The sequence below is a fragment of the Rhinopithecus roxellana genome, chromosome 17 (genome assembly GCF_007565055.1).
Source record: "Rhinopithecus roxellana isolate Shanxi Qingling chromosome 17, ASM756505v1, whole genome shotgun sequence".
NCBI classification, from domain to species: Eukaryota; Metazoa; Chordata; class Mammalia; order Primates; family Cercopithecidae; genus Rhinopithecus; species Rhinopithecus roxellana.
Window position 1 is genome coordinate 85,275 of NC_044565.1, and position 26,205 is coordinate 111,479.

The 26,205-nt window shown below is 41.8% G+C and overlaps 1 protein-coding gene across 2 annotated transcripts in view; it reads right to left on the minus strand.

Annotated features, from left to right (window-relative positions):
* Window positions 1-26,205, minus strand: part of INO80 (INO80 complex ATPase subunit) — a 112,125-nt gene that overhangs the window by 66,388 nt on the left and 19,532 nt on the right. For both annotated transcript variants that reach the window (XM_030921731.1, XM_030921732.1), the window contains exons 2-12: window positions 25,601-25,786; window positions 25,185-25,354; window positions 25,026-25,093; window positions 21,471-21,626; window positions 16,133-16,253; window positions 13,933-14,147; window positions 9,701-9,754; window positions 8,365-8,568; window positions 2,724-2,919; window positions 1,776-1,843; window positions 176-385 (exon numbers count right to left, since the gene is read on the minus strand). In XM_030921731.1, coding sequence (XP_030777591.1) covers window positions 176-385; window positions 1,776-1,843; window positions 2,724-2,919; window positions 8,365-8,568; window positions 9,701-9,754; window positions 13,933-14,147; window positions 16,133-16,253; window positions 21,471-21,626; window positions 25,026-25,093; window positions 25,185-25,354; window positions 25,601-25,743 — 1,605 coding nt within the window. In that variant the 5' untranslated portion in view covers window positions 25,744-25,786. The remainder of the gene's footprint in view (window positions 1-175; window positions 386-1,775; window positions 1,844-2,723; window positions 2,920-8,364; window positions 8,569-9,700; window positions 9,755-13,932; window positions 14,148-16,132; window positions 16,254-21,470; window positions 21,627-25,025; window positions 25,094-25,184; window positions 25,355-25,600; window positions 25,787-26,205) is intronic.

Genomic DNA, 26,205 nt, shown 5'->3' on the forward strand with positions numbered 1-26,205 from the left:
TCAAACTCCTGACCTCAGGTGATCCGCCTGCCTCAGCCTCCCAAAGTGCTGCAATTACAGGCGTAAGCCATCGCGCCCAGCCAGATCTTGTACTCATTTTACAATCACACTGAACAAATGACTTTAGGAAAAGAGTTAATAGAAGAGAATTTTAGAAAAGAGTTCTAAAATTCACCTGTTCATAGAGATTGGCCAACCAATTCATGCCTTTCAGTTGATAACCTTTCAATTTGCCATTAAAAATTGTGGGCTGTGGAATATCCTCACCAGCCCGGATAGATGGGTTAGCCAGGCTATAACTCTCCCCAAACCCAGTGCCAGACTTGTTTGCTGCCCGTAGGGCAGCTGCTCGACTTTCTTTTGCATCTTCATCAAATGACCTTGTCTGGAAAGTTAAAAAAAAAAAATTAGAAAAAAAAAAGAGGAAAAATATTAAATGCAAATAAAACTCAAGATAACAATACATCTACCCTGTGCTAAGAAAAATAATTGGAACAAAATTTCTCATAATCTGATAATATAATGTAGTACATGTATATATACATATATGTAGTATATATATAATGTAGTATATGTAGTATATATCATTTCTATAAAACATATTACTAATATTATTTAATGTAACAATTGTATTAGAAATTGGGGAAGGTCACATTCGTCTATCCTTGACTTCTGCTCTGTCAATGTTAAATAGAGGCTCCTATTCAGTATATTAAAAACAGCAAGTTTTTTACTTAATTCAACTTGATTATAATTTCTTTCTGATTTTGTTAAACATCACTATATCATAAATAACAAAGAGCTTTGGCCGGGCGCAGTGGCTCACGCCTATAATCCCAGGACTTTAGGAGGCTAAGGTGGGTGGATCATGAAGTCAGGAGATAGAGACCATCCTGGCCAACATGGTAAAACCCCATCTCTACTACAATAAAAAAAATTAGCTGGGCATGGTGGTGTGCACCTGTAGTCCCAGATACTCGGGAGGCTGACAAAGCAAGACTCCATCTCAAAAAAAAAAAAAAAAAAAAAAAAGGGCCAGGCGCAGTGGCTCATGCCTGTAATCCCAGCACTTTGGGAGGCCGAGGTGGGTGGATCACGAGGTCAGGAGATCAAGACCATCCTGGCGAACACGGTGAAACCCCGTCTCTACTAAAAATACAAAAAATTAGCTGGGCATGGTGGTGGGCACCTGTAGTCCCAGCTACTTGTGAGGCTGAGGCAGGAGAATGGTGTGAACCCGGGAGGCGGAGCTTGCAGTAAGCCGAGATCGTGCCACTGCACTCCAGCCTGGGCGACAGAGCGAAACTCTGTCTCTAAAATAAAATAAGTAACAAAGAGCAAGTTATTACTTAGGTGAAAGAAGGCATTAAATAATGTAGCAGTTTTTTGAAACCATGATATGGCTCTCTTAACAAGCCAAGAGTATGTTTTTTTCATTAAACATCTATGATGCATTTCATACTATACTGCCCATGATTACTCAGATAGAAAAAAAAAAAAAAACACAAACTGTTCTAATTTGAAATTAAAACATTGCTAAAGCTAGAAAACTGAATATTCGTGTTTCTGCCTTTCTTCTAGTATCCCTACTATTCTAAAGGGAAAGAGACCCAGCCCCCCACCCTACACACAATTACTCACACACATATACACAAGCTAGTCTATGCTTTTAATCGAAAATGTGATTAAAACTAAAGGAAGACCACCACCTAAGTAAAAGCTTGTAGGGTATTTCCAGGGCCAACTACAGTAAACCTTTCTATCTGAAGACTCACCCGAGCTTGGTGAATATGGTAAGCATTTTCAGCATTCTTCAAGGCCTGGGCTTTAAAGTGGTTACTATCTGAAAAGGAAAATTTATGGATTATCACACTTTATCAACTGATCTTGTTCTAAGATGCAATTAACACCAATATATGTGGATCCCTGATTCCCTCATTCTACTTATCCCTGGGTTCACGGAGGGTAGGGGAAGAGAAAGGCTAAATTCTCAGAGGTAAGAAGCTGGAAATGCAATGGAGGTGGAGGGCTGCCTCGGTCTCCAGTAGCCAAAGCAAGCTCACAAAAAACCATGGCACTGGCATCCACTGCCTCTCAGTATTAGGGTTTCTTCTACCAAATGATACCAAGCTACAACAATCAAGACAATCAGGATTCAAAATTTTAATATATTTATGCTAGGTGAAACTATTTTAACTAGAGAAATACGACATATGTAATCCCCAAAATATGATAAAGCAGTTACAATCTCTACTATTTCTAGCTCAACACAATCTTAATCAGCATTCTCTGTGAAATTCCTCTCGAACTTCATCCCAATTCCTCCCTCTCCTTGTGATCACATAAAGACAACTGAACAGCTGCTTTCTCATGCTTAAATAACCAAGAATCTTATTATGTGAGAGATGTTTTCCTCTCCTGAAACGCAGTTCAGTTCTACAAACTCTGATTACAATACCGGTTATTTCTACTAACAAATCACAACAAAAATATTCCCAAACTTGCAAGATCATATAACCACAATCTTTCCTATTCAAATTCTTTAATAAATGGTCTTATACTTCTGTTATACAAACACACTTTCCCTACTCCAGTACAATAAATCTCTCTTTTCTGGTAAATTACCTATGAATCAATAAAAAATTTGCAAGAATTAAAGTATATAAACTTTAGATATAAAAATTAAGAGTTAGCCTTCCTCTAAGTCCTGATTGAAGACTCACCATAATCCTCCTGTGTGATGTTAACTACCACTCCTCCACCTATATCGATTTGTCTCTGGGTAGAACTGTCTTCCAGTTTCCTTAGGATTTCCTCCTGGATACCATCATGACCCATGTCTCGTTTGCGACTCATGAAATGGGCATACAACTCTGTCTGGGTAATTAAGAAGTTGAGTTTTCGCTGTTGCCTCTTGGCCTAAAGAGGGAAAAAGGTGAAAACAGAGCCCAATTATCAATGATATCCAAGAAGCAGTGGAGAATTCACCACTTATATTTGCATTCAAATCCTTTACCAATTCTTTACTTTTAAAAATGTAAACATTGCTGATAAACAATTTTATTTTAGCCAAGTCAGTGGCACTAAAAGCAATGAATGAATTTATTTTCCTTTTTCAGACAGAGTCTCGATTGGTTGTATGGGCTGGAGTACGGTGGCGTGATCTCGGTTCGCTGCAACCTCCGCCTCCCGGGTTCAAGCTAGTCTCGTACCTCAGCCTCCAGAGTAGCTGGGCTTACAGGTGAGCACCACTAACCTTGGCTAATTTTTGTATTACTAGTAAAGACAGGGTTTCACCATGTTGGGCAGGCTGGTCTCGAACTCAGGCGATCCACCAGCCTCAGCATCTCAAAGTTTTAGGATTAAGGTGTGAGCCACCACGTCTGGCACAATGAATAACTTTCATTCATAATCTACTAGTAACGAGTGTTTTGCTCTTCTTTATACTGTGAATCTTTTCTCCATTAGGCTTCTGACTAAAATGTTTCTTTCTTACATGACTTTTCTATGGTAGCACTGAGACAACTAATTTCAAACAATATATTCCATTTTATAACCTGGATGATGGATACATGTCTATATAGCTTTATTATTTTTGAAAATGTACACGTCAGAAACTTTTTTTTTCTTTTTTTTTTTGAGACAAGAGTCTGTGTTGGCCAGGCTGGAGTGCAATGGCACGATAGCAGCCTCACCGCAACCTCTGCCTCCCAGGTTCAAGTGATTCTCCTGCCTCAGCCTCCCAAGTAACTGGGATTATAGGCATACACCACGACGCCTGGCTAATTTTTTTTTTTTTTTCCTTGGGACAGAGTCTCCCTCTGTCGCCCAGGCTGGAGTGCAGTGGCGTAATCTTGACTCACTGCAAGCTCTGCCTCCTGGGTTCATGCCATTCTCCTGCCTCAGTCTCCTGAGTAGCTGGGACTACAGGTGCCCGCCACCACACCCGGCTGATTTTTTTGTATTTTTAGTAGAGATGGGGTTTCACTGCATTAGCCAGAATGGTCTCTATCTCCTGACTTCGTGATCCGCCTGCCTCGGCCTCCCAAAGTGCTGGGATTAAAGGCGTAAGCCACTGCGCCTGGCATGTATTTTTGTATATTTTTAGGAGAGACAGGTTTCACCATATTGACCAGGCTGGTCTCAAACTCCTGACCTCAGGTGATCGGCCCACTTTTAGCATCACAAAGTGCTGGGATTACAAGCGTGACCAGTACACCCGGTCAGCCACCACACCGGTCCCAAAACTCTTCTTTACTACCAAAAGTCAAAATAACTGACAAAAAGCTGTAAGTTATTCTGAAAGCCAATACAATAGGTATATGAAATTAAATGGCTAGGCCAGGCGCGGTGGCTCAAGCCTGTAATCCCAGCACTTTGGGAGACCGAGACGGGCGGATCACGAGGTCAGGAGATCGAGACCATCCTGGCTAACACGGTGAAACCCCGTCTCTACTAAAAAAATACAAAAAACTAGCCGGGCGAGGTGGCGGGCGCCTGTAGTCCCAGCTATTCTGGAGGCTGAGGCTGGAGAATGGCGTAAACTCGGGAGGTGGAGCTTGCAGTGAGCTGAGATCCGGCCACTGCACTCCAGCCCAGGCGACAGAGCGAGACTCTGTCTCAAAAAAAAAAAAAAAAAGAAAAGAAATTAAATGGCTAATGGAAGGAAGAAAATATTCCCCAAAACAATCTATAGGAAGGAACAAAATACTCCCCAACACAATCTGTATTTTTTGGCCAGGCATGGTGGCTCATGCCTGTAATCCCGGCACTTTGGGAGGCCAAGGCTGGTGGATCACTGGAGGCCAGGAGTTTGAGATCAGCCTGGCCAACATGGAGAAACCCTGTCTCTGATAAAAAATACAAAAATTAGCTGGGCGTGGTGGTGGGCGCCTGTAATCCCAGCTACTCTGGAGGCTGAGGCAGGAGAATCGCTTGAACCCAGGAGGAAAGGTTGCAGTGAGCCAAGGTCGTGCCACTGCACTTCAGACTGGGTGACAGAGCAAGACTCTACCTCAAACAAAATGAAACAAAACCCAACAATCTGTACTTCATCTGTGATAACAATAGCTACAAAAAACGAATATAGACTGAATACACGCACACGTGCAAACATACATATATTTTTTAATATGAGAAGGCTAAAAGTGCCTTTCAGGTGGACTGCTTGATCTCAGGAGTTTGAGACTAGACTGGGCAACATGGCAAAACCTTGTTTCTACAAAAAATACAAAAATTTGCCAGGCATGGTGGCATGTACCTGCAGTCCCAGCTACACTGGAGGCTGAGGCAGTAGGATTGCTTAAGCCCAAGAGATAGACGCTGCACTGAGCCAAGATCATGCCACTGCACTCCAGCCTGGGTGACAGAGTAAGATACCACTTTTTTTTTTTTTAAAGTGCCTCTACTCTAAAACAACCAGGTAAGAAAAATAATCAGTGTCAATAAATCATTCCTAAGATAAATAATAAAATGAAAACATAATCCAAAATACCAAATTATATGGAACACAGAATACAGTATAAGTAGCATATTAAAGAGTCATTGTTTTGTTTTGTTTTGTTTTGAGATGGAGTCTCGCTCTGTCGCCCTGGCTGGAGTGCAGTGGTGCAATCTCGACTCACTGCAACCTCCACCTCCCCAGTTCAAGCGATTCTCATGTCTCAGCCTCCTGAGTAGCTGGGACTACAGGCATATGCTACCACACCCAGCTGATTTTTTGTATCTTTAGTAGACGGGGTTTCACCATGTTAGCCAGGATGGTCTTGATCTACCGACCTCTTGATCTGCCCACCTCAGCCTCTCAAAGTGCTGGGATTACAGGCGTGAGCTCACAGCGTGTGCCAGCCTTGTTTGCTTTATTTTTTTTCCCCAAAAAAAGCATTATTGGTCCGAGTCATTATTTTGAATTATTTCATAACAAAATTCATAAAATATACTTTATCCTTGATCCACTCTCCCAAAAGGAAAACAATAAAATAAGGAATACAGAAAAAAAAAAAAATCCAAAAGGTTGACAGTATATTTTATAAAGCAGTAATCTACATAAAATTATCCTGTCTCTTTAAAGCATTATAGCACTTGAGCAAGATCCAAAATAGAAGAACACTTGAGAAAGAGAGTGAGAGAAAATTAAGTCTTTGTCATAATGAATGTTCATGTTTCAAACCTAAAGTGCTATCACGAAAATCTTTGTTTTTTTTCTGAAGAGATGATATCTCACTCTGTCACCCAGGCTGGAGGCAGTAGCAAGAACACAGCTCACTGCAGCCTCAACATTCCAGGTTCAAGCAATACTCCCACCTCAGCCTCCAGAGTAACTGGGACTATAGGCACTTGCCACTACACCTGTCTAATTTTTGTACTGTTTATGGATACGAAGTATCACTATGTTGCCCAGACTGGTCTTGAACTCCTGGAATCCAGTGATCCTCCTGCCTCTGCCTTTCTGCTGGGATTATGGACATGAGCCAATACACTCAGCCTAATGAAAACTTCCCAAAGTAAAACAATTATGAAAAAAAATAACATACATACATATATATATACATATATATATATATATATATATTTTGTGTGTGTGTGATGGATTCTTCCTCTGTCGCCCAGGTTGGAATGTAGTGGTATGATCTCGGCTCACTGCAACTTCCACCTCCCGGGTTCAAGCAATTCTCTGCCTCAGTCTCCCGAGTACCTGGGATTACAGGCACCCGCCACCACGCCCAGCTAATTTTTGTATGTTTAGTAGAAACGGGGTTTCACCATGTTGGCCAGGCTGGTCTTGAACTCCTGACCTCATGATCCACCTGCCTCTGCCTCCACAAGTGCTAAGTTTATAGACGTGAGCCACTGCACCCGGCCAAGAATAACATCTTTAACCTTAAAGAAGTTAACTACGATATGATTAAATTAACAAAGTAGATTAAGAAAACAGAAAGGGGCCGGGTGCGGTGGCTCAAGCCTGTAATCCCAGCACTTTGGGAGGCCGAGACGGGCGGATCACGAGGTCAGGAGATCGAGACCATCCTGGCTAACACGGTGAAACCCCGTCTCTACTAAAAAAATACAAAAAATGAGCCGGGCGAGGTGGCGGGCGCCTGTAGTCCCAGCTACTCGGGAGGCTGAGGCAGGAGAATGGCGTAAACCTGGGAGGCGGAGCTTGCAGTGAGCTGAGATCTGGCCACTGCACTCCAGTCTGGGTGACAGAGCAAGACTCCGCCTCAAAAAAAAAAAAAAAAAAAAAAGAAAACAGAAAGGATACATCAAAGATTTATTTCAAAAGTTCAAACAAAAAGATGCATAAGTCAGCATAAGCATCAGTTAGTTATCAACATAACTAAGAATCAAGGTCTCACAAATCTAGAATACAGGCCAAGTTGCCTGCAAAACTTCAAGATCTGTGGCTAACTCTCAAATGACTTTAAATTCTGTGAGTTAAGAATTCCCAAAAGCATCAAATGTTTACTAACTTGATAATATGATTACCTTGCATGCAAATACACAAATATGCAAATTAACCAGGAGACTAAAGAGAACTGAGCAAAATCCATCTTCATTCTCGAAGTCATGATAAAATAAGGGAAGATCAAGAGCTCAGAAGAGGCTCCAAAGCTTCACTTTGACATGAGTTACTACATATACCTGAAAGAAAACATCATCCAATCCACTAATTCCCCTCTTTCTTCAAATCTCAACTCTCCTTCCATTCATCTCAGTTGGTTTATCAATGGCAATACAATGACTTTGCCTTCTTATTCTCACCTCTTGCTTCCCTCAGCAATATCCACAGCCTACAACAGCTGGCATCAGGGTTAACAACAGTACTTGCTGCAAGTTAAAACAATATAAGTAAGCTGGGCATGGTGGCTCATGCCTGTAATCTCAGCACTTTGGGAGGCCGAGGCAGGCATATCATCTGAGCTCAGGAATTTGAAACCAGCCTGGCCAACATGGTGAAACCCCATCTCTACTAAAAATACAAAAACTTAGGAGGGCGAGGTGGCGGGCGCCTGTAGTCCCAGCTACTTGGGAGGCTGAGGCAGGAGAATGTTGTGAACCTGGGAGGCGGAGCTTGCAGTGAGCCAAGATTGCGCTACTGCACTCCAGCCTGGGCAACAGAGTGAGACTCCGCCTCAAAAAAAAAAAAAAATTTCTGACTGTGGGAGACCAAGGCAGGCGAATCACTCGAAGCTCAGGAGTTTGAGACCAGCCTGGGCAACATGGCAAAACTGCATCTCTACTAAAAATAAAAATAAAAATAAGCGACAGTGTCATTGGTTAGACGTACAATTTTCAAAATGCAAACCGATCTCTTCAAATGGCTGTAATAATCAGGGTTTTCAAAATGGTATGCTTTTGCCCTACCTCCCGCATTTCCTCATCCAACTTCCGCTGCTCCAAAGCTTCCTTCTCTGCTCTCTTGCGGTGCTCCTTCTCCACTTTCTCATATTTCTTCCAGTACAGAAGCATCTCCTTGGTGAGGCGGCGGGCACGAGGCAAGGTTTCCTTACAGTTCTTCTGGGCCTGCAAGGCAGCTCGACGCACCTCCTTCATGCACTGGTGAGCAAGCTGAAAACAACAATAGCATTACAGCAGAAAGGACCCCATACCAGAGGCTGGTTCTTCCTGGATTCTAAACCACATCATTCCTCAATCTGTTAATACAAACTGTCATCCTTGACCACATCTCTTTCCCTGCAACTTGATTATGTCCTTGTATAGTACTGTGACATAGGTCCAGATCCTGTGGTAATATCAGGGATAAGAAATCTATCTGATTTCTATCAACTTAGAAGATGAAAAATTATAATGACTAAGAAGGACCTGGGATGTGCTTGGAAGTTACAAAATGTTATCATACACATTAATAACAGCTATCACTGCTTATTATATCTTTAGCACCACTGAAAAATATATTAAACTAATCTATTCTTCAAATCCTATGAAATTGGCATTAGCATCACCCTCATTTACCATCATCCACCTTATAAATGAGGAAACAGAGAAGTTGAATGACTACCCCAGAGAAACACAACTAATAACATGGCCTAATCTGATCCTCACAATTCTGAAAGGAAGTTGTTTTAGTTTCCTCTAAGGGAAGGTATTCACATCATTATTTCTTAGACGACAAGACTGAAGACAGGAAGATTCCATGATTGGCTCAAGAAATCAGGGTGGGCTATGGTCTTATCCAAAAAGGTTCAAATACCAGAAATGTGAGGAAGAACAATTTTATTTAATAAACAGATTGAGGCCGGGCACGGTGGCTCATGCCTGTAATCCTAGCACTTTGGGAGGCCAAGGCAGGCAGCTCACCTGAGGCCAGGAGTTCAAGACCAGCCTGGCCAACATGGTGAACCCTGTCTCTACTAAAATACAAAAATCATAGGGCATGATGGTGGGTGCCTGTAATCCCAGCTACTCGGGAGGGTGAGATGGGAGAATTGCTTGAACCTGGGAGACACTGGTTGCAGTGAGCCGAGATCACACCACTGCACTCCAGCCTGGGGGGGCTGAGACTCCATCTTAAAAAAATAAATAAATAGATAAACAGATTGAGAACATTCAGAAACTCTCTTAGGAACTATTAGATCCATGATCAACAGGTTACAACAGACAAGAGTAGCAAGATGGACCCAAAGAAGAAGAATATATTCCAGCAAAACATGAAATGGAAAATACAAAACTACAATTTTACCTTTCGGCTATTGGTGAGAAACAGGTTACGAGCTGAAGCTTTCTGCTTATTTGCCTAAAATATTTAAAAAACAGTATTTCATTTAGGATTCATTTTTGAACTAAGACTATGTAGAATGAACAGTCTTTTAATCAATTCCTAGAGGTTTAGAAAATGTCAAGCCGAGCAAGATACATTACTTCTGTAAGTCATCCAGATGTACTGTCCAACACCATACATAAAACTATTAAAGAAGCATCAAGAAGAATCAGTGTTGTGGATGCCTTAAATAGTCTTCTGTATACTTTTAGGAAGACATTAAGTTCTATGTAAGGCTTGAAGTGGACTAGCAAAATGTTAAAATACCTAAACCTTAGTACCACCCTGATTAAAAACATGTTGCTTACCAGGGCCAATCTGCAAAGCTGAGAGAACAGGGCACCCAGATACAGGAATCATTAGGAAAAAGATAAACTAGTCTCCCAAGTTGTGATTCTAGACCCACCTCCAGCCTAGGCAAACCTGATGTCACTACTACTCAGTTTCTGCCACCACATAAGCCTAATCTTCTCTAAAACTAAACTCCAAGGAAGACCTAACACAAAATGACCCAGCAGCCCACAACCCAGTATCCAGCTATTTGTGTTTTCCACTCTAGCTAAGGGGGGAAAAAAAGTCAGTACAGACATCTGACTCCCCATGATGTCTATCTGACATGGAAGAAGACACTGAAGAGGCAGGGCTGGGTGGCTCTTTCATTACTGAAGAGCACTCTCCTTGATGCTAAAGAAACAATGGGTTCAAAGTGACAAAGAAGGTCTGAAAGCCATTTCTCTAAAGTTTGCATATAAGACAGCAAATTTAAGGGAATATATGAGCCTTTTATTAAAAAAAACTCTTACTAATTAAAGAGCTATTGTCACTCTGAAGCCAGGAACCTCAAATATTCCCACTAAAAAGTCATTTCTTGGCCAGGTGTGGTGGTTCACGCCTGTAATCCCAGCATTTTGGGAGGCCGAGGCGGTGGACCACTTGAGGTCATGAGTTTGAGACCGGACTGGCCAACGTGATGAAATCCCATCTCTACTAAATATAGAAAACTTAGCCGGGCATGGTGGCACATGCCTGTAATCCTAGCTACCTGGGAGGTTGAGGCAGAAGAATCACTTGAACTCAGGAGGCGGAGGCTGCGGTAAGCCAAGATCGCACCACTGCACTCCAGCCTGGGAGACACAAGCGAAACTCCGTCTCAAAAAAAAAAAAAAAAAAAAGGCATTTCTTGGCCACACACAGCAGCTTACACCTGCAATCCCAGCATTTGGGGAGGCTGAGGCAGGAGGATCACTTGAGTCCAGGAGTTCGAGACTAGCCTGGGCAACATAGTGAGACCTCATCTCTAGAAAAAATAAACAGAATTGGGCCGGACATGGTGGCTCATGCCTGTAATCCCAGCACTTTGGGAGGCCGAGGTGGTTGGTTCACCTGAGGTCAGGACTTCAAGACCAGCCTGATCAACATGGTGAAATCCTGTTTATACTAAAAATACAAAAATTAGCTGAGTGTGGTGACAGGCATCTGTAATCACAGCTACCCGGGAGGCTGAGGCAGGAGAATCGCTTGAACCCGGGAGGTGGAGATTGCAGTGAGTCAAGATCGTGCCATGGTACTCCAACCTGGGTGACAAAAGCGAAACTCCGTCTCAAAAAAAAAAATTAAAATTAAATAAAATAAACAGAATTAGCTCGGCATGGTAGCACACACCTACAGCCCCAGGTACTCAGGAGCCTGAGGTGCGAAGATTACTTGAGTCTGGGAGATCAACGCTGAAGTAAAACAAGATCAGTCTACTGCACTCCAGCCTGGGCAAGAGAACAAGACCCCATCTCAAAAAAACGAAAACTCATTTCTTTCATTGAAAGGGCACCATATGAGGCCTCTTCATCAGGTACTAAGCAGGTTTTCCCGTAACTTTCCCATCAAGAATACTCAAGCATAGGCCGGGCGTGGTGGCTCACGTCTGTAATCCCAGCACTTTGGGAGGCCGAGACGGGCAGATCACGAGGTCAGAAGATCGAGACCAGCCTGGCTAACACGGTGAAACCCTGTCTCTACTAAAAATACAAAAAAAATTAGCCGGGTGTTGTAGCAGGCGCCTGTAGTCCCAGCTACTCGGGAGGCTGAGGCAGGAGAATGGTGTGAACCTGGGAGGTGGAGGTTGCAGTGAGCTGAGATCGCAGCACTGATCGCACCACTGCACTCCAGCCTGGGCAACAGAGCGAGACTCCGTCTCAACAAAAAAAGAATGCTCAAGCATAAACTATGTCTCCAGAAATACTTATTAACTGCTATAGAAAAAAAAAAAATTATTTTACAGTAGCAAAACACCACCATACCAAGGGATCAAATGCAATATCCTCAAAACATTAAAACAGGCTGGGCATGGTGGCTCACGTCTATAATTCCAGCACTTTGGAAAGCCGAGGTGAGCAGATCACTTGAGGTCAGGCGTTCAAGACCAGCCCGGCTGACATGGCAAAACCCCATCTCTACTAAAAATACAAAAATTAGCTGGGCATGATGGTGCACACGTGTAGTCCCAGCTACTCAGCTACTTGGGAGGCTGAAGTGGGAGAATTGCTTGAACCCAAGAGGCAAAGGTTGCAGTAAGATGCAGATCTAGTTTTATCTTTTTCAAAATTGCTACCCAGTTGTCCCAGTACTAATTTATAAGTCCATTGGTTTATTCTACTCGTCTGTTTGCCTATTCATGTGCCAGTACCACACTTTTTTAACTGTAGAGGTTTTGTAGTGTGTTCTAATGTTTAGTAGGGATTTTCCAATTCTTCCCTAGCTACTCCTACATTCTGACTTCATCACATGGACTTCAGTATCAACTTTTCTCAATTCATAAAATATCCTGTTTCTAAAAAAATTCCAATTTATAATGAAATATCCTGTTTCTATCAGGACTGCACTCAATTCATCCTTAAGAGCAGTATGTTAACAACTGGTGAATCTCACTTAAGGGTAAATAGACATTCCTTGGACTATAATTGCAACTTCTTTAAAACAAAAAACAAAAAACAACAAAAACCGCTGCATATGGCATCTGGCTTGCAACTGTTAATTTTGAAATTATATCAAAATAACATGTTATTGGCTGGGCACGGTCGCTCACGCCTGTAATCCCAGCACTGTACGAGGCCGAGCCAGGCAGATCATCTGGGGTCAGGAGTTCGAGACCAGCCTGGCCAAAATGGTGAAACCCCATCTCTACTAAAATACAAAAATTAGCCAGGGGTGGTGGCATCTGCCTGTAGCCCCAGCTACTTGGAAGGCTGAGGCAAGAGAATTGTTTGAACCTGGGAAGTGGAGTTTGCAGTGAGCCGAGATCATGACACTGCAATCCAGCCCAGGTGACAGAGTGAGACTCCATCTCAAAAATAATAATAATAAAATAAAATGTTATCAAAACCAAATGAATTAAAAGAGGAAAAATGCTTATACATGTTTCTTTTAAATCGTTCACATCTTACTCTAGTGACTGTGATTATCCAGCAACATTCAAACGTTTGTAAATTCTCTAAGAAACATATAAACTCCTTTTTATTTTATTTAATTTTTGAGATAAAATAAATATTTATTATGTTACACATTCTGTTACACATTCTGTTACACAAGCTAGAGTGCAGTGGTGCGATCTCAGCTCGCTGCAGCCTCAAACTCCTGGGCTCAAACTATCCTCCTGCCTCAGCCACTTGCATAGGTAGGGCTACAAACATGTGCCACTACACCCAGCTCGTTTTTGTAGAGATGGGGTTCCCCCATGTTGTCCAGACTGGTCTCAAACTCCTGGGCTCAAGCGATCCACCCGCCTCAGCCTCCCAAAGTGCTGGGATTACAGGTGTGACCTACCATGCCTGGCCTCTTTTTAATTTTTTCTAATATCACCTATAAATTGTCAAGTATCTACTGCTATATTTTAAAAAACTACATTCTTTCCTCGAAGAAGTTGCCCTCCAATTTTTTGACCAAGGAGTATCACACAATAACTAATTGTCCTGTGAATTCTGACCACATTCTAGAAGAAACTGTTAACTGAAGAGTACTACTCAGCATTCCCTTGATTCCAACAGATTAATTTCCTTGCGGAACTCCTATCTGTGAAAGTATCTAGCTCTCAGAGTTCCTCTTTAGTGGGTGGGAAGAGAATACATTCTCCCAATCTCCATGTCCTGGAGGCATTCACTTACCTTTGGTAGTTCCTTTTTCACAATGCTGAGCCATACTTTCCTACGACGAGCATTCAACTGCTCAATGGATAAGTGCTTTTTCTTAGTGCCAGGGGGAGGTGCATCATGAGAAAACTTGGCAAAGACTTTGGTCTGGTGGTGATGGCGACGAGGGGATTCTTCAGAGGAAAGTTCTTCATCTCTTCGTCTTTTTTTCTTCACTTTTTTTAACTTAGCTGCAAAAGAAACAGATGCTAACAGGGTTGCACTTCCACAAGAGATGGTCACAAAGCAACCTCACAACTTAAAGAATGCAAGGTTCTTTCCTTATTCCACTTGACACTGACAACATATATCCCTTTATCTACTCAGACCCATGAATATTCCTAGAGGAACAAAACTAACAGAGAAGAAGAAACATACTGATTGATATCTCTCTAACCTGGAAAAGAACACTGGATACTCGCTCTGTTTATATGAAAGTGAAATACAGAATAAAACCCGAGAACCAAATTTCTTTCTTTTTTTTTTCCCCGGAGATGAAGTCTCACCGTCACCCAGGTTGGAGTGCAATGGCGCAATCTCGGCTCACTGCAACCTCTGCCTCCCAGGTTCAAGTGATTCTCCCGCCTCAGCCTCCCGAGTAGCTGGGACTACAGCTGCATGGCAAGACCCAAATTTATTTTGAACCTAATAGGTAAGCAAGTGTCTGAGGTATCACAGATTCAAGGAATAGTCAAAGGAAGGAAACTTATTTCTACTTGGTGACAATATAAAGTGGCTATACATCTACGCAGTGTGGGGAAAATAAGAAAAAAGTATGCCTATAAGGTGGATAAAGAAAAATAAAAGAGAAAAAAAAAAACACACTGATCTGTCACTAAGACTTACAAGACAAAAATACATGAAACAAAACCTTAATTCAGATTGGAGAAAGGGTGTGGAGGGTGAGAAAACACTAATAAAGATGATGGAAAAAGAAGAGAAGGCTAAAAGGAGCCTTTTTGAGTAGAATTCATACCGTCAAGCCAGGTGCGGTGGCTCACACCGGTAATCCCAGCACTTTTGAGAGGCCAAGACAGGCGGATCACCTGAGTTTAGGAGTTTGAGACCAGCCTGGCCAACATGGTGACACTCCATCTCTACTAAAAATACAAAAATTAGCCAGGTATAGTGGCGTGTACCTGTAATCCCAGCTACTCGGGAGGCTGAGGCATGATAACTGCTTGAACTCAGGAAGTGGAGGTTGCAGTGAGCTGAAATAGTGCCACTGCACTCCAGCCTGGGTGACAGAGCAAGACTCCATCTCAAAAAAAAAAAGAATACTTTCAGAGGAATAAAATTTGCCTTACAAAGATGGTTTAAAACTTTCTCTTTCAGTTTCCTTCCTGATATCCAGCTGCTGAGAGCTCAATAAGAGAGGAAAGGACACTTCCTGTCAAACATGCAAACAAACACTACAGAAGATCATCAGGAGGTGATCTATTTTAAATCACCTCGGACAGCAACAATGATAACTTACTCCAAACACTTCGGGTTACTTTTCTTACTTCTCTGTGCATAACCAACTTCCTATCCCAGAACATTTGCAATATTTGCAGAGTGTGTATAAGAAAAATGGAATAAACTAATTTTGCCTAAACCTTTAGCTAGGAATCCGTCTTTCCAATTGTAGAACTAAAGACTACAAGCCAAATATGAATTAAGGTTAATAATATAGTCTACCCTTCCTATCTGTGGGTTCTACATCATGGATTCAACCAACTGAGGATCAAAAATATTCAGGAAAAAAAAAAAAAAAAAAGAGAATGGTTGTAGCAGCTGTACTGAATATGTACAAACTTTTTTTGATTGTTATTCCCTAAACAATATAGGATTACAAGTATTTATATAGCATTTACATTGCAGTAGGTATTATAAGTAATCCAGAGATGACTTAAAGTACATGAGAGGATGTGCACAGCTCATATGCAAATATTGTACCATTTTATATAAAGAACTTGAGCATCTCTGGATTTTGGTATCTGCCGGGGGTCCAGAATCCAATCACCCATGGATACCAAGGGGAAAATTGTACTTGCTACTAATTAGAAAGACAGTTTTTCAAATAAAGCAAATTTCTACCATATGGACTATATATAAAGTCCAAATGCACCAGTAGGCCACATGCAATTCTGAAACTAAGAATGAATGTATGTGGAAGGCAGTTCAACATGCTCACCTTTAAGTTTCTTTTCCTCCTTAAATTTCTTTTTCTTGGGTCCAAGTAGGTGCCGTTGCTGCTCATAGAAAGGGTCGTATGTGGAGAGCAGGCCTGCACTGTAGTACTGATATTGCTGCAACTGAAGCAGGCAAAGACCATGATGGGCCTGTTTTCTATAGTACAGCATTCAAATTATCTTTACTACAGAAAACTAAGCCAAAGGAAATCATAGCTTCTAAATACAGTATTCTTCCCACAAAGAGATCAGTAACATTTAGTATATCAAAGACAATCCCTTCCTTAACTTCAAACAAATGAGTTCAACTCCTATACATGTAACAGGTCACTGAAAATAATTTAAGAAAGCAAAACTCTTCATGCTTCTGAATTTCTACCAGAATACTTACTTAAACCTGACATATACTGAGACATGAAATTAATTCCTTGCAGAAATGTCTCCCCTTGGAAATTCACCACCAAGAAATAAACCATATTTCTATTACCAGTAGGTCCTCAGATTTACTAAGGTTCCTAATGCTTGCTTTCCTTCTTTTTTTTTTTTTTTTTTTTTTTTTTGAGACAGAGTCTTGCTCTGTTGCCAGGATGGAGTGCAGTGGTGTGATCTCGGCTCACTGCAACCTCCACACCTTGGTTCAAGCGATTCTCATGCCCCAGCCTCCCAAGTAGCTAGGATTACAAGCACACACCACCATACCCAGCTGATTTTTGTATTTTTAGTAGAGATGGGGTTTCACCACGTTGGCCAGGATGATCTTGATCTCCTGACCTCGTGGTAAGCCCATCTCGGTGTCAGTCCACCTCAGCCTCCCAAAGTGCTGGGATTACAAGTGTGAGCCACTGCCACTGGCCCTTCATGCTTGCTTTTCTATTAGTCATATGTCCGCTTCAACTAGTCACCAGTCATCCCAATTCTTGAATCTTTCAAGTCTTTCTTCATCTCCCACTGAGAGAGTCTGTTATCATTTAGATAGTGCCTACATTGCCAAAATTCTAACATATGAATAATGTAATTCTTTCCATCCAGGAAGTGATAAGTAAACACTTTTAAATATTTCACTTAATCCCCAAATCTCATATTAATTTTGTCTCACATGTTACTAATGCATAAATATAAATTAAAATTAGGTAGCCCACTGTTAAATCTCTTTCCTGGATTATAGCCAAATAAATTGTCCGAGGACTGAAATAAGACTGAAAGATTAACATGGGGAACTAATACAATGTCCTCTGTTAAAAATCAAAATTGGCCAGGCGCGGTAGCTCAAGCCTGTAATCCCAGCACTTTGGGAGGCCGAGACGGGCGGATCACGAGGTCAAGAGATCGAGACCATCCTGGCTAACACAGTGAAACCCCGTCTCTACCAAAAAAATACAAAAAACTAGCCGGGCGAGGTGGCGGGCGCCTGTAGTCCCAGCTACTCGGGAGGCTGAGGCAGGAGAATGGCGTAAACCCGGGAGGCGAAGTTTGCAGTGAGCTGAGATCTGGCCACTGCACTCCAGCCTGGGTGACAGAGCGAGACTCCTTCTCAAAAAAAAAAAAAAATCAAAATTAAATTAGCATGCACTGAGCTGTGTACTTAAAGTCTGAGAACTTTCCTATATGTATGTTTTACTTGAATTTAAAAAACAAGCAGGCCAGGCATGGTGGCTCAGCTGGGCGCCATGGTTCATGCCTGTAATACCACCAGCACTTTGGAAGGCCAAGGTGGGCAGATTATTTGAGGTCAGGAAGTCGAGACCAGTTTGGCCAACAAGATGAAACCACATCTCTACTAAAAACAAAAAAAATTAGCCGGCCGGGCGCGGTGGCTCAAGCCTGTAATCCCAGCACTTTGGGAGGCCGAGGCGGGCGGATCACGAGGTCAGGAGATCGAGACCATCCTGGCTAACACAGTGAAACCCTGTCTCTACTAAAAAAATACAAAAAACTAGCCAGGCGAGGTGGCGGCGCCTGTAGTCCCAGCTACTCGGGAGGCTGAGGCAGGAGAATGGCGTGAACCCAGGAGGCGGAGCTTTCAGTGAGCTGAGATCCAGCCACTGCACTCCAGCCTGGGCGACAGAGCGAGACTCCGTCTCCAAAAAAAAAAAAAAAAAAAAATTAGCCAGGCGTGGTGGCGCGCTTCTGTAGTCCCAGCTACTTGGGAGACTAAGACAGGAGAATTGCCTGAACCCAGGAGGCAGAGGTTGCAGTGAGTCAAGATCACGCTACTGCATTTCAGTCTGGGTGACAGAGCCTCCACCTCAAAAAATAAAAATAAATAAAAAATAAACATAAAAAACAAGCAAATACTTGGAGCGCCAAGTCCCTTAGTGCTGGAGTTTAAGAAGGAAGGAACTTTTTACATCAAATTGGTCAGATATTCTGTTTACCACTTCTACAGGTTTAAAAGGTTCAGAATATTATTCCAATCTCTCTGAACTAACTTTGGACCTTAAATAATTGCTAGAAAATTCTTAGGTCTTCAAATATACTATTGCTCACTATGTACAATGTTCCACACTTGTAGAAATAGTCAGAACCCGGCCAGGCGGGGTGCCTCACCCCTGTAATCCCAGCACTTTGGGAGGCCGAGGCAGGTGGATTACCTGAGTTTGAGACCAGCCTGACAAACACTGAAAAACCCTGTCTCTACTAAAAATACAAAATTAGCTGGGCATGGTGGCGCATGCCTGTAACCCCAGCTACTCAGGAGACTGAAGCAGGAGTATCACTTGAACCCAGAAGGTGGAGGTGGCAGTGAGCAAGTATCACGCCATTGTGCTCAAGCCTGGGCAACAACAGCAAAATGAAAGAAAGAAAAAGAAAGAGAAGGAGAAAGAGAAAAAGAAAGAGAAGGAGAAGGAGAAGGAGAAGGAAGGGAGGGAGGGAGGGAGGAAGGGAGGGACAGAAAGAAGACAGAAAGAGAGAGAGAGAAAGAAAGAAGAAAAGAAAGAAAGAAAGAAAGAGAGAGAGAGAGAGAGAGAGAGAGAGAGAGAGAGAGAGAGAAAGAAAGAAAGAAAGAAAGAAAGAAAGAAAGAAAGAAAGAAAGAAAGAAAGAAAGAAGGAAAGAAAGAAAGAAAAAAAGAAAGAAAGAAAGAAAGAAAGAGGGAGAAAGAAGAAAAGAAAGAAAAGAAAGAAAGAGTTAGAAGGCTTTGGTAACAACGTTCAAATAGCTGTCACTCAAAACTATCATCATTTTAATGTTAGTGTATGAAGAGCTTTCCAAGAGAGAAACACTACTCCCAAAGAGCAACTGCATGAATAAGCAACACTAGACAAATTCCTCAAAAGGCTAAGCAAGGAGTTTCCATATGACCCAGCAATTTCTCTGTTAAGTACATAATGAAGAGAAATGAAAACACATCCACACAAAACCTGTACACAAATCTTCATAGCAGCATTATTCAAAATAGCCAAAAAGTAGAAATATGTTAATCATAATTCATGAACTGGACAATGCATATATAAAGTAAGGTATAAACACAATATTTGCAATAAAAAGAAATGAAATGTTGATACATGCTACAACATTAATCAATCTTGAAAATACGACACTAAGTAAGAGAAGCTGGACACAGCCACATGTTGCATGATTCCATTTGTATAAAATGTCTAGAATGGGCACATTTATAGAAACAGAGTGGATTGGGCTGGGGATGGTGGCTCATGCCTATAATCCCAGCACTTTGGGAGGCCAAGGCAGGAGGATCACCTGAGGTCAAGAGTTCGAGGCCAACCTGGCCAACATGGTGAAAACCTGTCTTTACTAAAAATGAAAAAATAAGCCAGGCGTGGTGGCGCACGCCTGTAATCCCAGCTACTCAGTAGGCTCAGCAGGAGACTCACTTGACCCTGGGAGGCAGAAGTTGCAGTGAGCCAAGATCGTGCCACTGCACTCCAGCCTGTGCAACAGAGCGAGACTGTCTCAAAAAAAAAAAAGAGAATAGAGTGGATTGGTGGTTGTCTGGGCTGAGGGATAGATAAAATGAGGGGCAATAGCTAAGAGGCACGCAGTTTCTTTATAAGGTGATGTAAATGTTCTGGAATTAGGCAGTAATGATAGTAACACAACTCTATGAATATATTAACAAAACACTGAATTGCACACTATATAAGGCTAAAGTTTTGTTATATGAGTTACATCTCAATAAAGCTGCTCTATCACTACCTAAAGTTAAAATGATGTATCTTTTTCTTTGAAGAACATATCTTTTAGTCTAGTACATTTGAAGTATTAGTAGTTTGATTTCATTGATATCAGAGAATTTTAGAAAAAAAAATTATTTTTTTTTTTTGAGATGAAGTCTCGCTCTGTTACCCAGGCAGGAGTGCAGTGGCATGATCTCGGCTCACTGCCACCTCCACTTCCTGGGTTCAAGCGATTCTCCTGCCTCAGCCTCCTGAGTAGCTGGGATTACAGACATGTGCCACCATGCCCAGCTAATTTTGTATTTATACTAGAGACAGGGTTTCTCCATGTTGGTCAGGCTGGTCTCGAACTCCAGACCTCAGGTGATTCACCTGCCTGGGCCTCCCAAAGTGCTGGGATCACAGGCATTGATTCGCCGCGCCCAGCCAAGTTTTTGTATTTTTAGTAGAGATGGAGTTTCACCAAGTTGGCTGGGTTGGTCTCGAACTCCTGACCTCAAGTGATCGGTCCACTTCAGCCTCCCAAAGGGCTGGGATTACAGGCATGAGCCACCACACCCAGTCAGGAATTTTCTTTAAGTTCCAGGGTACATGTGCAAGATGTGTATGTTTGTTACACGGGTAAACATGTGCCATGTGGTCTGCTGCACCTATCAACCCATCACCTAAGTATTGAGCCCAGTATGCATTAGCTATTTTTCCTGATGCTCTCCCTCCTCCTGCACCCACCTGCCCAGGCCCCAGTGTGTCTTGTTCCCCTCCCTGTGTCCACATGTTCTCACTGTTCAGCTCCCACTTACACTTACTGCTGAGGATAATGATTTCCAGCTCCATAAAATGATGTATCTTGAGATGGAGTCTCGCTCTGTCACCAGGCTGGAATGCAGTGGTGTGATCTCGGCTCACTGCAACCTCTGCCTCTGGGTTCAAGCGATTCTCCAGCCTCAGTCTCCTGAGTAGCTGGGACTATAGGCGCACGCCACCACACCCAGCTAATTTTTGTATTTTCTGTAGAGAGGGGGTTTCACCACGTTGGTCGGGATGGTTTCAATCTCTCGACCTTGTGATCCGCCTGCCTCAGCCTCCCAAAGTACTGGGATTACAGGTGTGAGCCACCACGCCCAGCCAAAATGATGTATCTTTAATGACTATAAAGCAGAGGGTGAATACTCAGTCTGAACTGTTTCTCCTGAAACTCTTACTTACCTCCTTGTCTTTACTATACTTATTTTGGTGAAGTTTCTTATATTTGTGTAGCCGAAGCATGTTGTGAAGTTCTTCTCTGCTGAGATTGAGTTCTTCTTCATCATCGTCTTCACTCTGAGAATCAGCCTCGCTGGATTCATCACTTAGCAAAATGCTCTGAAAAGGGTGAAAATAGAAATGTATCTTTTGCTGTGAAGCAATTCCATTTATAATCCAAGCATTTTTTCCCAGATACAAAACAATGACAAAAACAGCAGGAGGACAGTCACTCCAGTTCCCCTTATGTTATGCTTTATAAATTCAACTGAAAAACATTAAGGATACTAATTAAACTTAGGGAATACAAATTAAAATGCAATAAAACATGGGACATGCTATCAGCAACAAGGCTAAAAATTCCTCTGAATACTTACAAAAGTAGAAACAATACATAACTATCCTATACATACGAACTATAGATACATGCCAAACACAAAGGCAAAAAAAACAACTACCTATAGCGTATAAAGAAATACAGAAAGCAAGCTGTAATGGCCCAAAAGGAGAAATATCCCAAATACCCATTTATTGATAGATGGATATATAAAATGTGGAATATCCAGACGAGATGTAATTCAGCCATGAAAAGGAGTAACGCATTAGCAGGTGCTACAATATGAAGAATCTTGAAAATATTATGCTAAATTAAAGAAGCCAGTCATAAAAGGTCACATGTTATCATAGGATTCAATTTATACGAAATGTCTAGGCTGGGAGTGGTGGCTCACACCTGTAATCTCAACACTTTGGCAGGCCCAGGCAGGAGGATGCTTGAGGCCAAGCGTTCGAGACCAACTTGGGCAACCTAATAAGATCTCTTCTCTACAGAAAAAGGCGTGTGCCTATAGTCCCAGCTACTTGGGAGACAGAGGAGGGAGGACTGCTTGACCCCAGAAGTTTAAGGGTGCAGTGAGCTATGGCTGCACCACTGCACTCCAACCTACGAAACAGAGCAACAGCCTGTCTCTTAAAAAGAAAATAAAAACAAAACCAAAAATTCCAGAAGAGGCACATCAATACAGACAAAAAGCAGATTAGCGGCTGCCAAGGGACAGAGGAAATAGAAAATGGAGAGTGACTGCTGGCCGGGTGCAGTGGCTCACATCTGTAATCCCAGCACTTTGGGAGGCCGAGGCAGGGGGATCACAAGGTCAGGAGTTTGAGAACAGTCTGGCCAACATGGTGAAACCCTGTCTCTCCTAAAAATACAAAAATTAGCTGGGCGTGGTGGCGAGCACCTCTAGTTCCAGCTACTTGGGAGGTAGAGGCAGGAGAATCGCTTGAACCCAGGAGGCAGAGGCTGCAGTGAGCTGAGATCGCACCACTGCACTACAGCCTGGGCGACAGAGAAAGACTCCATCTCAAAAACAAAAAAAAAAAAAAGAAAAAAGAAAATGGAGAGTGACTGCTAACGGGTACAAGGTTCATCTTAGAATGTTAAAAATTTCCTAAGATTACATTGTAATCATGGGTATACAACTTTGTAAATACACGAAAAACTACTAAATTTTAACCTTTAAAAGGGTGAATTTGGCCAGGCACGGTGGCTCACACCTGTAATCCCAGCACTTTGAGAGGCTGAGGCAGGCAGATTGCTTGAGTTCAGGAGTTCGAGACCAGCCTGGGCAACATGGCGAAACCCTCAAAAATTAGCTGAACGTGGTGGTGCGGGCCTGTAGTCCTACTTCACAGGTGTGAGACTGCAGGATCACTAGAGCCCAGGAGGTCGAAGCTGCACTAAGCTGAGATTGTGCCACTGCACTCCCTCCAGGGTGAAAAAGTGAGACCCTGTCTCAAAAATAAATAAATAAAAATAAAATAAAATGAAAAGGTGAATTTTATGGCAATGAATTATAACTCAATTTTTCAAAATATGACAGCTAAGCGTAACAATTTCTGCATTGCCAACAGCCTAAAGCGTCACTGATATTGACCAAATCGGATCTTTTACATATAAGCCTTTTGAAGGACCTAGTGATAATAATGAAGGCTTTTAATTGCTTTTGAGTACTTCATAGGAAAAGTAGAAAAGAGAAATAATTAGTTTCAATAAAAGAAATACTATCCTTAATTCAGTTTGGCCACTGACAGTAATCTTGTAAGAGTGTAAATAAGATTAACAACCTCTCTGCTTGTAAACACTCCAATGGCTTAAGACTACAACGACAGTAAAACACAAATTCCTTAACATAGTGTACAAGGCCTATGTGATCATAACCTTGTAACTTCATTTTCCACCATCCTCCTCATTCACTGTGCTCTAGCCATCCTAGACTTCTTCTTCCGCCAAGCATACTTAGCTGATTCTTTTCTCAGTACTTTTGCGGTTGTTCCTTCTGACTGAAATGCTGTTACCCTAGATATAAGATGGTTCTCTGTGATCGTTCAGAATCAGTTGAAACGTTACCTCTTTAAAGAAGCCATGTTTATTTACTTGTTTACAGGCTTACTAACTGCTTGCCTCCTTTAGAATGTAAGCACCACTGGGCAGGAAACTCGCCCAACCATAATAGTACCTGGCACATGCACATGGATGCACTAAATCAACATCTGTTCAATGAATAAACTACTCAGGAACTTACGAAAGTTATAGAATTAATATTCCTGATTATGTGACCCAATGAATGCAAGGACTTCATCTGATAAATTTTTGTACTTCCTCTTTCCCCTCAGTACATTGTAACAGGTTGAGCATCCCTATTCCAAAACCCCAAAATCTCAAAGGTTTTGAGCACCAATAAGAAGCTACAAGTGGAAAATTCCACATCTGACCTCATGTGACAGGTCACAGTCAAAACACAGGTATATTCAGCATCCCCAAGGCAAAAATATACCATCAGGCAATGTGTATAATGTGTATATAAAACATAAATGAATTTCGTGTTTATTAACTTGGGTCCCATCTCCAAGATATTTCATTTCGTATTGCAAATATTAAAAAAACAAAAAACAAAAAAAACTAAGGCTGGGTGTGGTGGCTCACGCCTATAATCCCAGCACTATGGGAGGCCGAGGCGGGCGGATCACCTGAGGTCAGGAGTTCAAGACCAACCTAGCTAACATGGTGAAACCCTGTTTCTACTAAAAATACAAAAAAATTAGCTGGGCATGGTGGTGCGTGCCTGTAATCCCAGCTACTCAGGAGGGTGAGGCAGAAGAATTGCTTCAACCTGGGAGGCGGAGGTTGCAGTGAGCTGAGATCACGCCATTGCACTCCAGCTTGGGCAACAAGAGTGAAACGCCAACTCAAAAACAAAGAAACAAACAAAATCTGAAACACGTCTGGTCTCAAACATTTCAGATTAGCAATACTCAACCTGTACTCAATTCATGTTTGCTAAATGACTTCATTGAATCCTCCAGATTTTCTCAATAATCTCTTCAAAAAAACACATCCAGTATAAAGGACTCCTATTTGAAAAACTGTCAATCTGCCAAAATGAGTTGATAACTTTCCCATCTATTAGTAACTTTAATAGACTATATGCATTGTAAACATTCTGCTTTATCTCTTACCTTTAGCCACTTTCTGCTTTTCTTCAGCTTAGAGAAATTATATAAATTCCCCTTATCACATTTTGATTCTGTATAAAGAAGCACAAAGAATAAAAAAATTAAAGGATGACTGCCCCAAGATAACTGATAGTCCAAAGGGGGATGTCACACCACACTGACCTGACTGTAGAACTCCATTCAGGGAATATGTGTTCAACATTCCAGAACTGCCTGCTCCAGAAGTTTCTCCAAGCAATGTATTTGGAGGTTCTTCCTTAACTTGTATTAAGGGATCCCCAGACTGGGGCAATAAGGGATTACTGTCATCCAGTCCATCTTCACTGTCATCACTATAAATTGAAGAATGAATCCACAATTACAGCTGACTCAATAAAACACGATAATTTAAAGTTAGTAGAACTGGACACTTTACAGAAGAAACTGATCCTCTGAAATAAATTGACTGCTTTTATTTGAAAGAGGCAAAAGAAAATATCAAATATAAAAATCATAAGCTACTTTAATCCTATAACATCTATAAGGATGATGGAAATCAGGAATTTGGTAAAATATATTGCAAAGATAAAATAACATACCTAGAAATATTTCTATTGAAGATGGCTGACGTTTGTCGCAGGAAATGGTCCAACCGGAGGGCCCTCTCCAAGTACTGAAGATAGAGGGGCTTTGCCAGCTCGGTGCAGCCGCCATCATCCCTGGCACCCAACTCCGAGGCCATAGAACAAACCTGTCTTCATGCACAAGGACCTCCGACTGCACGGCTGCAGAACAGAGATAAGAAGTGAAAGATGAAATTACTATCCATTCTCCCCTTCTCTTGCCTGCTTGCTCCCAATATGAAGAGAAATCAGACCTTCTAGAACACAAGACACTGAGAAGATAGGAGTCTGCAGAAAGATCATGATAAAGCTCTTGTTAGACACTGCCTCCTAAAGCAAAGGCAGAAGTTAAAAGGATATGAATATAAAAATAAAGCAACACGGTCACATTTCACAATGAAAATTCATATTATACTTTTTCAAAATAGTATCTTAAAATGTATACCCACTTCCTTTATCCCTTTCAATAAAAAATTGCCCAAAACTATGAATAAACAACTATCCAAATCTACACCCCAAGCTCACTGTTGTGCACCTCAGAAAGGAAAGTACTAGAGGAGCACTTGTTCTCAGCATTACTT